General features: G+C 37.5%; 1 protein-coding gene across 4 annotated transcripts in view; it reads left to right on the forward strand.

Annotated features, from left to right (window-relative positions):
* The window catches only part of CNTNAP5 (contactin associated protein family member 5), a 272,016-nt gene that overhangs the window by 62,047 nt on the left and 194,205 nt on the right, over window positions 1-15,764 (forward strand). For 3 of the 4 annotated variants that reach the window (XM_071810877.1, XM_065840744.2, XM_065840745.2), the window contains exons 2-3: window positions 8,091-8,201; window positions 14,181-14,374. In XM_071810877.1, the coding sequence (XP_071666978.1) occupies window positions 8,091-8,201; window positions 14,181-14,374 (305 nt within the window). The remainder of the gene's footprint in view (window positions 1-8,090; window positions 8,202-14,180; window positions 14,375-15,764) is intronic. The other variant, XM_071810878.1, reaches the window with a different exon arrangement.

The following is a 15,764-nucleotide window of genomic DNA, read 5'->3' on the forward strand; positions in this document are numbered from 1 at the left end:
CAGGTATTTACATTCCCATTAAAAACAACTTGGAAAAACTGTTTCACCAATGAATTCTAGAACCATCTTAACACTGAGTAACATCAGCAGAAAATATGCTTTATCCTTTCTGCATTTTAATTTTGTATTGCTGAATGCTTATACTGAACTCAGTCCAGCTGCCTCTGTTCATTCTTATGTTTTTGTTCTAGTAATGAGCGTAGCAGCCTTGCTGATGGATGCAGATACATTAACTTTTTTCTTTTTTTTCTGCAAATTCAGTGTTGCTTTAGTTGTATGTATTATGGTATTTTAAGGCAGATGCTGTTTTGTTTCTTGGAATCCATGGTTTAATTGATGGTGCTCTGAACTGCTCCTTGGGTGATGGCCCCTGGTGAACAGTGCATGCTCGTAGCAAAGTTTGATGCTTTTGAAGAACATCAAATTTATGTTTCTGTGAGTGCTGCTATTAATAAAACTTCTTAAACTCTAAAAGATAGTCTTGATCTTTAGAATATATCAACTACTTGCTTTGAATTGCACAAGTGATGAGTTTTCTGTAGACCAGGATAAAAAGAATGCTCATGATGCTGTGTGGCCATAGCGAATGGCCTCTCTGTTCTTGGATTATATTTTTCATAATGTAGCCAAAAATACCCCATGCTGACAAAATCACTTGCCTTTGTTTTCCAGTACAGAAAAGCAGTCTCTGGTTATATTGCCCTGACATGGTTTTAAGGGATTTTTATACTGTCCGCTGAAGTGTGTTACATGTCAAAAGGGCAAACTTCAAACAGAAAACCTCTTCCATCCTCTAGGTCAGCTTTGTAGCTTTCTGATCTCAGGGCAAAGATCAGAGAACTTTTAAATTAGCAGGATCTCTCAAATGTGGGAGGAAAAGTAGGAGGTAGGAGGCACCCCAAACAACTGCTGTTACACCTACTAAGAATAAATCACAGCTTTGAACAGTGATATGTTTTTGCAGGTTTGTTCATTGGAATATAAATGTTGACAAGCTGAGCCACCACATCCTTTTTATGTGATCTGTTTTATTTTCCATATAGAAATAGTAATTATTTAAGCAATCATTGAGATCTCAGACTACCACCTTGTTCAGGGGAGTTCTGTGACAGATTTGCTGACAGCTCATTCCTGTCCTAAAATCAAAAGTCTGTGATCTAATGAAAAGCATATAGTTATAAGGTAAAGTGATGGGTACCTTAATTTTATAGATACAGACATGACTCACCTAAATGGCATGGGCTATGACAGAGCTAGTCTGAGAAAAAACATTCCTTATACTTAATACTATTTTTCTTTAACTGATTTTTATTGGTAATTTGCTTTACCGGATCTTTTTTGACCCTCTTGAAACAAGTATTGATTCTCTCTATTAGTTTACTGGAGCTGCATTGACAGTTATTTGAAATTCACCTTTCAGCTTCATAAGGCCAAGTGTAACGTGATTGCTCTCCTTCTCAGACTCACTCCTCCTTCATTATCATGACTAGGACTTACCCATCAGACATGCTTGTTTCAGTAAAATAAGACCTACTATGGAATCAGAGTTTTTGAGAGCCACTTACATTTTTCAAAATCAAACTTGACCACTTTTTGTGAGACAGCGCTACATGTGCAGACTGTATCGTGAAAGGATGCTCTATAAATGTACTGATTGAACAATAATTTTATGTCAAGGTTTACAGGCATATGAAAGAACACTGAAGTAATTTATAGTAGTTTAGGAAGAGTTCATGATTAGCTTAAATACTGATGTTTACTTGTGGTATAGTTATGACAGAAAAAAGAACATTGTTGCATTGTTAAATACTTTCTCTAGTCTCTTATATTTCAAAAAAATGTGCCATGCCTTTCATCTAGCAGATGGAGTTCACAGCTGTGCATGTGAGGGTAGCCAGGCTCTAGGAATTAAAAAAAAAATAAATAAAATTTCTCTTTATAGGAAAACTTTTTTTTTTTTTTTTTAAAGAATTCCTTACTAATCTATTCATGGTAATAGAACCAAGTAGTATGTGATAGTTCTGGTGAGATGCTTTGTGTAGGGACTTTTGATATAGAAATAATCTCTCAATCTCTTCTAAATCTGTGGTCACATTCAAAGTTAATGCACTTTCTGGGGTTTTTTGTGTGTGGTGTGTGGTTTTTTTTTTTTTTCCTCACAGAAGCTCCTTCTGTTTCTTTTGTGTGTGTATTCTTTTTTACCACAGAAGCTCCTCCTCCCATACACATACAGCTCATTTGACTATGAAGTGGAAGGTTAATTTCCATTGCAAGTCTAAATATTTATTTATTGTCTTTGTAAAGGAGAATTTTAGGTACAGAAGGCAGGAAGAAAACAGATAAGTGGAAGACATCAGTTGCCACTTCTGAGCACTCTTAAAGGCATGGTACAAAATACATGGTTTACATCTTTAAAACAAAGTATGCCATTAAGTTGGTAATGCTAAGAGGAATTTTATGTAGCCCATAAATACCAGTGAATCTTTTCAACTTTAAATCCCAGTACAGAGACAATTTACAGTTGCAATCAAAATGATGCACACAATTTAACTTCAGTACCATCTGTAACTCTGCTGGTAGTTTAATAATGAATAAAATTATATCTTGGCAACAAAAGTCTCACTTAAATAAAATACAAGGCCTCTGATTTGCCCTGAAATCTCCTTCATGTTTACTATAAAATAAATACCAATCTGTGGGCAAAAGGCCTGCGTGATTCTGTGAAGCTTTTGTTAAACGACCTCTGAAGCTCAGGGATTGTGGTGCAGACAAGGGTTTGCACAGCTGGTCACCAGCACTCCTGCTTTTGATGCACAACTTGTATCTGGTTCAGCAGATGCGTATGAGCAAAGTCTAATCTAGGAGCTTTTTGCTGGTGTGCCAGGCCCTGTACATTTGAAAAAGAGCACCTAAAGGAGGCAGTTATCTTCCCTTAAAAACCTTTTATTACCGTGGGATGATGCAGGATGCATCTCACTTATCTTCTTCTGAATTTGTCTTTTGGACTTCATTGTGAGACCTACCCACACCAGTTTCTGGTTTATAATTTTCTCCTTCATCTTCCACAATTTGTGTATTTTGCTAGGAGGAGGCAATTTATGCTCTGTTGATAGTCTGTATGCTGGGTCCTATTCCTTAACCTTCCTTCAGTTGCATTGTTGAACATTACTAGTCCCATGTTCCCTACTGTGGGTACTACTGTCTTGTGGTATTTATGACTATTTCGTCATGTTTGTGGTTGCTAATAGAGAAGCTGCACCATGGACCACATTCTTACTGTGGCTTGTCAAATGCTTTACGTTTACAGTGATATGAGATCATTGGTGTAAGTATGGTACTAGTTATCATACGGAAAAAAGATCCTAACAATATACTACCAAGTAGAAGCAATGTGAGCTCTGCAGGGTAAGATTTTCTGCACATTTATCGCTGAGGATACAGCAGTACTAAAAGCAATTCAGATCTGTTGTATGGGAAATCTATGGAGCCCAGGGATTGGTGATTTTTTCACTCATCGTGTCCTCTTCATCAAAGCTTTCATTAAAGAAACATTAGTGACCTTATTGGATGACCTTCGTAAGTGGAAATCAATGTGTCTTGTCCTACTGACTCTTCAAGTGGACAAGAGAAACAGCAACAGGACAGGTTTGCTAACATGTCTCAGTCATGGCTGGTAACAACCCTTCCCATGTTCCAGGAATTCATGCTCTTTAAAGGACAAGGTGAAAGAAATGTTAATGTGATCATGACAGGTTTTGGAGGTTTATGGCTTTCTAAATATTCTTGGTCTCTACTAAGGAGAAATCTAGATTTGTATGTGTTGCTGCCACTGAATGTTATCTCAAGCTTAAAGAAATTTATAAACTGGATAATGCCATGCCTACCAACACTGGCATGAAAAACATATGACAAGAATTAGTAAAGTTGGGCTGAATCTCTGATTTTTATGTGTGGGGGACTACGGTGGGTCCATGGATTCACTGACGGAGGGCATGGGAACAGAAATTAGCCTTGAAGATATTAAGGCCTACTCGTGAGAAAGATGGGAGTAAAGGAGTATCTGGAGATGTTAAGGTGTACCCATGAAAGAGAAGGGAGTAGAAGAGCAATATTGATGATAGCAAAATGAGATGTTGCTGCTGTAACTTGTAACCAATAGTGAAGAGACACATGAATTGGTAAAACTGTATAAAAATGCACTTGTGACAATAAATGGCATCTACTACTTTCATGCTGGAAGAACTTCATCTATGTCGTTTGTCTGTCTCAATCACGGCATCTATGCAAACTCAATTTTGGTAATATGTTAGCTGTGCTTCAGAAGCCTGCTGTGCTTCAGAAGTATTTATAATCCTTTTTCTTTAGGACTTGAATACAATTTTTTCAGTTATTTTTTTCAGACTTGTCACAGGTGTTGAAGGCCTTCACAAAGCCCAGCGGTTAATCTGATTTTTGGGCAAAAAGCCTTTTCTGACTTTCAGTATTTTATGGGCTGTTATCAAAAACTGGCATTATCTGGTGTGTTTCACAGGAGCCTGTGAGTTCTAGTGTCTAAATCTCACCTGGATACTTTTGAACTGATAATATTTATATTTGTGTTTTAAAAGAAAATGTTTTGGACAGAATTAAAATACACAAGGAAAAGTGAAAGAGATTATTTCCTTGATTTTACTTGGAGGGCAATTAAAGCTACAATAAAGGAATCAAACCCAATAAACTAAACTTGATAATAGGTTGGTGAGTTTCTCATTTGTTTTTTTTGTTAAGTTTTCATTATTTTCTAAAAATCAAAAGTGAATAAAACCCAGAAAATCAAGTAGATACAGATATTTTTCTTAATTTCAGAAGCAAGATTTCTGATGACAGTTCTAATAATGTGCATGACACTGTAAGTGCTATGCATAATTGCCTGTTTCCCAGAAGTCAGCATAGTCAAGGTCAGCACCCATTTCTCAAGTGAAAGTCAACATCTGTATTGTTATGTTGCTTGCATGAAGAGGATGGGTTTTAGGTAGAGTTAGATTTTTTTTTTTTAACATAAGTATCTACTTGGCAAGGAAACATAGGAGAAAACAACCGACTACTAAATGCTTTTCTTTTTGAGTGTCCAGATGTTTTAAATGGCTCTGTAGTGTATATTTTTTCTTTGTTAAAAACAACATTTTTAATAGACATATAATGCAGTTGACTCAAAGAAGCAAAGTTCTTGTTATGACAGGGAAACTGCCAAAGCAAAAGGAATAGAGAAACTAGAAATCTGGGAGCAGCTGGAATAAAGGCTTGTTTCTGTCACACCAAGTGAGGGACATAAAGTGTCTCAAAATGTGGGTGCTGGGGTTATATGGTAGCAATCAGATTACACTGGCTTTGCTTTTGGTTCTAAACATGGGTCTTCTCTGACATTGCATAAGCACAGAATGTTTCTCCTCTTTACCTATCAAAAAGCAAAATATGACAACATCCTTTCTTAGAGCGCTTTGTAATCTTGAGATTGGGGGTGGGAGGGGAAATGTGTGTGGTGTGTGTTTGTTTATTTTTCTCCAATTCTGCCTTCTCATGGAAGCAAGGCCTATGGGATAATCCTCACCGTATGTGCACACCCTACATTTTTGAACCTTGTGGCCTATTTCAGCTGAGTTTTACAAAGAAATATCAGTCTTGATCTGTACACTTCACATGTGTAGTGTCTCTGACAAACGATGCATCAGAGCTGCTTTTCCATATGACCTTGGACTCCAAAGTCAATCAGTTATTACTCCCTTATCTATTGGAAGTTGGACTGTATTGGTCCTGCTGCTCCTAGAACTGTCTTCAAATTGTTATTGCCGTCCTAAATCCTGAAGCCTTATAATTACATGTTTTTATAGTTAGATATGAATTCAGGGAAAGGTTCCTGGGATTAGTGGGATTTTTTTGCAGAGGAAAACCAAATGTGGATCCCAGAAGTTGGTGTGAAAATGATGTTGAAATGTTGTAGCAGCAGAGATCCTGGTGAATGTGTCTGGGAACAGAGGAAAGGATGTGGAAATGCAGACAAAGCATCTGGTAGTCAGAAGAGCTAATTGTCACTTCCTAGGCTGGACCCTCCAGAGATCCCATTGCTCTGAAATGATTTACACTTGCTGCTGTGCAGGGGTACTTGGTGTCCCATAGGTATCTAGTCATACCCTCAGGGAACAGCGAGAGCCCAGAGACTGTCACTGTGACTCTTGTCATGGACAACTTGTGGATCACAGGCTGATGTGCTGAGTTGTCTCATGGTCCAGGAGCAACCACAGGGAACTGAAGAAAACCCGTAGTCAAGACACTATTAAAATTGAAATCTCTCTGCATTCAGTTATTTTCAACTTCAGTTTTTAAGTGATGCTGAACAGTTGTAGATCTATTGCAAAGACCTCGAACATCCTTTTGAGAGGTTCCCAACCCTTCCACTGGGTTTTGTAGAACACAAGTTTGGTGAGGTTGGTGCCCTGATGTACTTAGCATTTGAGATCTTTGTTTAAATCACTGTTCAGGTCACAAGCAACAGAGAATTCAAAAACCTCTGTAAATTAAAATGAGGCTCTTAAAGTCCAGACAGAGAAATTATGGCCTGACCTTATGCTGTACTCCACAGACCTTTCTGCATTGCAGTCAGAAGTCATCTTTGAGACTCAAAGTCTGTAAGTGATAGAGTATCTGCTCAGGATCATGATAATTTGTTTTGTTGGCGAATTATACTTATGGTCAGAACATCAGTGGTGTGTTTGTCTTTAATTTGTCTAACTCGCAGATATTATTAGGACATTTTACTGATAGTAACCAAAGAAATGGAAAGAATTCTGTGATAAGTTTGCTTTTTTGAGGCCCATCAGTCAATGCACTGATCTGAATTATATTGATCACACTGGTTTTTCCTGTAGAGGTGTATTTTGATTATGAAATTATTTGGGCTTTCCTAAAGAGTCATTGTAGAAAGAAATGAGAAATATTCTAATGTAATCTGGTTCATTATGGGAAAGATATCACCCAGTTTTGGAACAGTCTAAATTTTGTCATAACTATAAAGTAGTTTTTGCATATATTCCTTGTCTTTTGTAGTGCCAAAATATTATTAATGCATTACTTCCTCTCCACACACCCCTCTGCATCCTTGCAAATTGTATATTTACTCTGTGAGTGCGAGAACACTATGGTGCCTGAGATCCTGCTAACCTGCAGGACTTTTCCAGTAATTAGATCCATGTTTGCTCCATGGGAGATTCAATTAAAAATGAGAGGATTTTATTATTTTTATTATTCCCTACTGAAACCCTGCACTATGTTCTTGAGTGTGTATGTGACAGCATTGTAATGAGCAAACTTACTTTACCTAATTCCGTCCTTATTCAAATGTTATGGGCTCAAAAATTCAAGTTGAGTGTTAGGCTAGCCCATCTGTCCTCAGATGTGGATTGACAGTAAGAGGAGAGAGACATAGCAGGCTATTCATTTAAGTGAACACCACTAATTTGGCTGTGTATATGTGCATGAGCTTGGGGAAGAAATTAAGGAAATGTTCGGGTTTTGAAATTGTTGTGCAGCACAGGGCTCTTGTGAAGCGTGGGACAAGCTTTTACATGTTGCCAAAGGCCAGGTGGCACATCCCTGTGTGTTGCTTCCATGCAGAAGTATGAAGTTGTAACTCCTACATTAGGTGTCTGCTCTGTGAAGAAACTTTACTGAACATGGCACCTGGGGTGCTCTCTGAAGTCTGCCAGAGCATCACCACTTTCTTCCAGTGGCTTTTGCAACAGGAGTCATTAGACACTTTAACTGGAGGGTAGATCATCAACTTCGTTCTCTGAAAGGGAAACATTTTGAAGCTTTTCAAGTGTTCAATGTCTTAACATCAGCTCTCATCCAGATGTTATCCCACCAGACTCATTCTGGAGGGTAAATTTCAGTCTTGCATGTGAATTCAAGCACAATCACAGAATCACAGAATGCGTGCTCTTTCTCCAGTCTCTGTCTATTAAGTAAAAAAATCCACGACTTTGAGATAGCACAAGTTGGCATATGTATTGCTTATGTGATGACCTCTGTATGTTTTGTTTTTTGCTTTTTTTTAGATAATTGTGATGATGCATTGGTATCTCCCTTACCTTCATCAGCCCTTACCAGTTCCTCTGAGCTCTTCAGTACTCACAGTCCCAGCTTTGCAAAGCTCAACAGACGAGATGGTAAGGTTGCAGAATAAAATGCCTAAACTATTTTTAATCACATTTACAAGTAATATTTCTTATACTGTCTGTATGCAATGCATTCAGAGACAAGTTGAATAGAGCTGGTAATTTATGTTTCTGTGAAAGCTCTGTTTAGAAGCAATTCCTTCCTTTCTTATAGAAAACTTCTATTAAATGTGAAACTCTCCACTTCTCTTGTAGAAACATCCTGAAGGAAGTCCAGATGGTCTTTTTACTTTTGAAGAGAGCTTCCATAATCTTTAGAACTTGAAGGTCATTAGGCTTGAGACCCTGTTCTCAAATACTGGTAGCAACTAGATGTTAGAGGCTCAGTGGAATTCAATGATTACACAGCTTTGCAGAGATAATGAAAATGAATTAAGAAAACTTTGGAGGCATTTTCAGTGAAGAAAGTTTGAGGCCTGGATGATGAGTTCACACACAGGGTAAAACTATTAGGATCAAACTTGGTACGAGAAAAGAGAGGCTGTCCATACCTAGGACATCACTTGACACTGTTGCAAATTTACTTTGCTGGCTCCCATCTTATTCCCAAGTAGGAGCCTCAGAAAGAGGAAAGCCCTGTATTATCATGTTACATATGATTTTCATTGTAAAAAGCACTAAAATAGTATACTGCTACAAAGCAAATCAGAATTCTACTTAAACTTAATCTTTGTAACAGCTGTTTTAATCAAACATAATTTGATAAATCTACAGAAAGGCAGTAAAAGGCTCTCTCTCAGATGTTTGGCACTAATTATAAGGAGTTCCTAGATCATTAGAGAAGTTTTAGATGGTTGCAATTAAAGGGCAGAGGATTAAATAGGTCTTATTTAGTAGTACTACAGTAGTTTTACCATGTAGTAAGGTGTAAGGTATTCTAGGGTGTTCTTAAAATATACAGTATTGCACTGGTAAGGTCCATGCCATATTTGAGCACAAGTCATGGGAACAAGAAGGCAGAATATTGAAACTGAGCCCTAAACAGGGAAACTGTTTCTGCAACTTCTATTTCATGTTTTTAAGGCTTACATGAAAACTGATGAGCTAAGCCCAACACTGACTTAAAAGCTAAATTGTACTTTGTTTAATTCTTTTGTTGCACAGACTTCTGTAGGAATTCACAGACGTAGTGATGGAATTCATCTGGGTAATTATCTTGGGTTGGAGGAGCAAGCAGTAGTAGATGGTAGCTGCAAGAACATTGGCTGGCACTTGGATGCAAAGAGTAGACATCTTTATAAGAAATAATACTATCAAGAACTGTGGCATGGCTTTTCTAACAGTGTTGGAGCATTTTGATGTGTTGGCTTAGCTTTGTTTGTAATTGATAAGACAGTGCTACAAGTAACAGTGCCTTGAGGTAGAAGACAGACGAATGTATTTATAAATATGAATGCAACAGGTGAAGATGAATTCATAAAACACAATCCAGACCTACATCAACAGAAAGTTCTAATTCATCAAGTTGATTAAGTAATAAATAACAATAAATAAAAGGCTGTTGCCTAAAAAAAAAAAAAAAAAGACCTGCAGCAGTGAAATGTGCCATTAGAAAAACTCAAACAAGCTACACGTGACCCAAGCTTTGTATGAACTCCTGAAAGTGTTCGATTAAAATGCTGATAAATCTGCACTGTTAATAACAAGGCAGTTAGGATAATTCTGATAAATATGATTCTGAGGTACAAAATATATTACTTACCCACAAGAGGGATTAATCAGCTTTTTTGTTTACAGAAAATAAATAATGAAAAAGAATAAGAAAATTGCTACAATCTGACTGTATCAACTGAGCTTTTTCAGTTCTCTATTAGCTCTCAGTCTGAGTAGTCAGTACAGGCAATTATGTATGGGAATATAAAACATATATAATGTCAAAAGGAATTTGTTTTATGGCCAAGAAGTGTTTGATCTGGGCATTAAAGTAAAATTTTGCAGCAGGGAAGCACTTAGTTGCAGCAGGAAGTCCAAGAGTTTGTAGCATAATATAAAGCTAGTTGAGCTGTTTGTAAAGCACTGTAGGGTGGAAACAAGTATTTCCTTTGCTTCGTATTAATAAACTACAAATAAATGTGGGCATCCTGAGCAGCCCTGTGGAACATCAAGGAGCATTGACTGTATAACACTGGGCTTAAGTGCAATTTTTAGAATAATTATGGCCAAATGCACAAATTATTTGAAAAAGTAAAAAAGGATTTGATCATATTTCTTGGAGTCATATGGGTCTCCAACTGTGAAACCATCTGATCTTTGTTCTCTTCACATTTCTAACATTATGATTTGTTGCCATGGTGGATATGAACCATGTATCAGGTTCCTGTGGTACTGTTTCTCCACTAGGACATTTTCTCCATACCATGTTCAACCTCTCCCCTGAAGTGATCTACAGAAAATTGGAAATGTGTGAACTATGAGGAACGATGCTGTAACCTTTTCACAATGTGCAGACTCCTATCAATGCCAATGGGAATCTGCTGGGCAGAATCAGGAAATCATATGGCCCTCAGACATGATGTTGTAAAGTGCCAAGCATACGTTGACTTTGTTGAACATCCTCTCTCTCCTGTTTTTTTGTGAGAGAGGCAATGTTGCATCATCATAACTCAGTCTTTTCCAGATTACTTAAAAGCAAAGGTATCGATCCGATGGGTGTAATCAGAGCCACATTTTGTCTGTTCTATGTTTATGCCACACTATTAATAAAAGATTTACAGTCCTCTTCAATTTCCTTGTGCCCAAATGCATTTAAAAGGTGTCAGGGTTATGCTTGTACCTGCTCAAAGGAGTTGATGTCCTGTAACTATTACGTCTTTGGTAGCCTTTGCTGTTGCTTTTTAGAGCCTTTGCATTCTAAGTTCTTATCTCTTGTCCTGGACCTGCCCTGATGAACATTTCCTGTGGTGAACACTACTGGTGGATCAAGGAACAAAAGGCTTTGAAAGAGTTGCTATACTTCAGATGTGCTTTTTTGCTGCTTACTGAAAAGGTATGGGATGGGGTGTGACACACTGTGAGGTATGATATGCATAAAAAGAAACGTGCAGACAGTGCAGATACAGGTTGCACTGGAAAAAAATGCCAGTATTCCTTGTGCCACCTGTTATGTGTGACAGAGCATATGTGGAGGAAATTTTTTTTTTTTTTTGGCACTCACAGCAGTATTTGGTGAGGATTTGGGATACTGACAAAAGTGAGCAGAAGATACATGTTTGCATAATCCTTTACTAGCAAAAGTGAGAGTGGTTCAGTGGGAAAAGCTTTAGTTGTACTCTCCATCATGCAGCCAACATAGCTTTGCTGTTGCAGGAACTTTACCTGCCTTGCTTACAAGTTAGTAGAGTTACTGTCCATCCGTGGAAATGGTAATAGTGGAAGATTTGGGAAAAGGAAACACTGAGCATTTTTTCCCATGGTAAGGTGTATGAAGCAGCTGCTGTTCTGTAAAGATGTGGTCTGTAACCAATAACATCTCTATTGCAAGACCAGGTTCTGGAGAGGTGATGCTATGAGCAGGTATCACTGCTGTGTCATGCAGTGTTTACATCTAAAGAGTGGCATCCCTGACAGACAAATGTGCTAATGTGAAAAGTAATTTGTAATTGTAATCTGCAGTTTGAGAGCTCAAGCACCACCTATCTTCCAAACTTCCATTCAGTGTGTATCGTTTGTTTGACTGACTTTGAAAATACAAACCTGTTGTCCCATGCTCAAACTGGAAAAGAGTAGTACACAGTAAAGCAAATTACTTTTGTGGAAAGCATATCACGTTTTTTGCATAAACTACATAGTGTAGATGCTAGTTATGATGTCTAACCAACTCTACAAAAAGTACCTGTGGTAATGAGCTTGACTTAAGGACTTTATATATAAACTTGAACAGAGAAAGCAATTTTTGTTTTTTAATGGAAAACTCATCAAACAAATTACTTAAGTGATTTTCCTCCATCTAGTCAATGCTATTTATGTTGTAGAAAGACTGATTGAAGAGACAATGGAGGAAAGATGAAAGTGCCCATCTTTTAATATTTACTGAAAACTACTAGAATTAGCTCTCAGGAGTGTTGAAGGGAACAACAGTGTGCCACAGAACTTCCAGAAGTTTTGAACTGAATTTCTATGTCCCACCAGTTCCTGGAATAAAACTGTTGTTGCGTTCAGAGTCTACTTCAGGTATTGTATATTACAAGTCAAAGGAAGGTTTCCTTTGGCTCCCATGTACATTAGTCACTATTCCATGTAGGTGAAACATGCTGCTTGTTGTCTTTGAACACAGGTATATAGTTTGTATCTTGAAAGCCAGACAGAAATATTCTTTACATAACATTTGAAATTTAAAAAGAAAAAAGGGAAGGGAGAAGAAACATTTTTAGGATTTTTAACAGGAAGTGCTGTAGTTTAATATAAGCTACATATAGGTATGGAGTTAAAAGAGAAATGGAGAAGTGAAGACTGACTCATCTAGGTGAGATGGGCTGATACTCAATTCTGAACATAGAATAAACACACTTCTGTTTCAGGGATTGCGACTAAATCCCGTCTTAACGAACTATAAATAATAATGAAAACTGTAATGCCTATTTTTAGACAAAGGAATTTAACTTCTGAGTCATAAAATACAACGTGGTCCAGGAAAATCAAGAAAATTTTTAAGGGGCAAAGTTATTGAAATTGAGTTCTTTGACATAAACCACATTTATTAATCTTTCAATTCAGTTCACTTCAATAAACTCTTTGTGAAGCAGCTTTAGAGAGAGACCAGTTAATAAGATTAAAATATTAAGGTAAATCCAGCTATTTGTAACCAAAGTTTAGTGATTTTTTTCTTTGGAAATGCATGTTTGGAATTATTCTTGTAGTTTTAATGAGGAATTTTTAATGCTTTACTCTTGACTCTCTATTTCCTCCTTTCCTTCCCAATGTGATTGTGTTCACTCTATTCACACAGAAGTGCTTCTGTAAACTTCACTGATAATGGCAAAACAAACAAGATGATGAGTTGCAGAAACAGTGACAGCCTGAAAATTTGCTGCTTTGGATACTTTGTCAACGGATTCTGTGTGTTTTTTTCATGGCTGCATTGTTTGCTTGCTAGTAAGGCTGAAGTGAATGCTTGGGTATATTTGGAGAATAAATGTGTGTAAGTAGAAAGAAGTTAAAAGAAAATAAACATAGCCTGTAATTCAAGTATGTAAATGAAAACAAGATAATGTTTTTCAACATTAAATGCTTTTAAAGAACAAACTCTTGTTACAACCTATCAGCTTCTGTGTGATCGTGACTTCTGAACTCTCCATTCTTAAATGGACAAGTGAATCCTGGAAGTGGATAATTTGCAACTAGATTTTTTTTATTATGAAGATCTCATTTGTTCTCTTGTTTAAGATTAAAAACATGTTCACTTAAGAAGCATCTTGTGTAAAGAAGAGACTACTTTCCAGGGTGAAGGCAATTCTTTTACTTGTTCAATTAAATGGTCTCTAGCTTTACAACATATTATTTGAAGAGTATTTACAACCTGTAATTAAACTGTTCTTTCAAATACTTAATAGGGCGCAAATCAAAATAACTAACATTTTTGCATCTCTTTCAAAGCATAACAAAAAAAAATAAAAGAAAATGTCAAAGCAAATTAGAAATCAGCTTTCTCAGATTTGCACAAGGCTGAGAGGAGGGGATAGATAAAAGTATTTTCTTTTTGTGACTGAGGATGTGCCAACCTCACTGACATTTATCCATCTGACAAATGTTAGATTTCCTTAACATTTCTTAGAAATTCAAGATTGCTTATGAACTTTAGGTTACCTAAAAACCTTATGGAAGAACACACCATGTAGCATATTTCTGAATACAAAATATGAACAAACGTCTGTATGTTGAAGAAATAGACTCCTTTGTGAAGACCTGAAATAATAACTTAGTTCTTTTGCAAGTACAAATTTGTTATTATTTACTTTATCCAATCTCTTTTAGGAGCTGGTGGCTGGTCCCCGCTGGACTCAAATGAGCAGCAGTGGCTGCAGGTTGATCTGGGAGACCGAGTGGAGATTGTCGCAGTCGCTACCCAGGGCAGGTATGGGAGCTCAGACTGGGTGACCAGCTACACGCTGATGTTCAGCGATACTGGCCGCAACTGGAGGCAGTACAGACAAGACGACACCATCTGGGTAGGTCTGAATAGCAGATGCCTTTGGCCCCAGATCTTTCTGGTTTCTGATCATTTTGGTATTTGGAGAAATGGCTTCATCTTCAGATTGGAAGAGTGCTGTTGTGGTGAGAAGGCAGACCTAAGTGACTGTACAGGGTGTTTTGATCTAAATGGGTTATGTCACTGCCTGTGTAATAAAAGATTAAGCCCTCAGGACTATATTGTTTTTCAGACTATGAGGATACCTGGGGCACTCAAAATGACCTACACACTTCTGTGCCAGATTGGCTTTGATTCAGGCACACCAGGGTAAAAGGGCTAATCACCTACATACTTCCTCCAGAAAACATGGAAATTAGCTCTGCGTGTTATCCATGCTTGCTTGCCAGGGCAACAAAGCTCATGCTGGGGAAGGTGGGTGGTTAATTGCTCCTGGGCTGAAGAAGGCTGGAGCTGCAGCATGAGGTGTGGGGTAATTTAGCAGATACACTAAACATGCTCAAGGCTTTTTCTAAAATTTAATGCAGACTCGATACTTGCTGTGTCATAAGTTCAAAGTGCAGCAATGTCAGGTGCTGTGGGTAGGATTATACATGGTAGCATGCCACTTCAGTGGTGGATGGAGAAGTTTTAAAGTTTTCCTTTCATATGGCAGATGTGAATTGTTAGTGAATTTTTAACAAGTAGTAGCACCCTCTCTGTTCAATATTCTCTAGTTCAGAGGATCGATAGCCCTGGTAGCACAACAGTATATGTTGGTAAATGAAACATAATCTTTATGAAAATAGAAGGGAATGTTTTAAGGGTGACCTAGCAGACTTCTGGTTTTGTCTTCCATTTTTCTTTGGTTAACACCTTGCAATAAGAGATTTTGCTTCCAGACCATAATGACTACGAATGAGGAGAGTTGTGGTGCAGCAAGAAGAGGGGAGAAGGGCTGCTTAATTTTTTCCTGAGCATGTTGCAAGCAGTGGGGATGCATATACAGGGAAGTTAACTCCTGTGGTTTTAAGATCCGTTGTTCCTGCCACTGTCTTTGTTTTACCGTGGTTTGATTTAGGGAAAGCTAATGAAATCCTCCTTCCTTTAGAAAGGCAACTTTGGCCCAAAGATGGTCATAAAGCTGTCAAGTGGGACTCTGATTCACTTGTCACTTATAAAGTTATATTAGTCTGTCTTTACTTTGGATATTTATTTTTTTTTCTTTACCCTCCCCTTTATGTTTAAAATGAGTGGAATTCCATTCTAGGCTGAACATAGTGATCATTTAACGTGGCTCTTGACTTTCACCCTTGGGACTCAGGAATCCAGAACTGAGATATTTTTCCGAATTTGGTGTAATTAAGTGCTTCCTTCCCTAGAAATATTATTGCGCCTTGTTCAAACTTTATATTAACATAAATTAATTT

Source organism: Patagioenas fasciata, chromosome 7 (assembly GCF_037038585.1).
Source record: "Patagioenas fasciata isolate bPatFas1 chromosome 7, bPatFas1.hap1, whole genome shotgun sequence".
NCBI classification, from domain to species: domain Eukaryota; kingdom Metazoa; phylum Chordata; class Aves; order Columbiformes; family Columbidae; genus Patagioenas; species Patagioenas fasciata.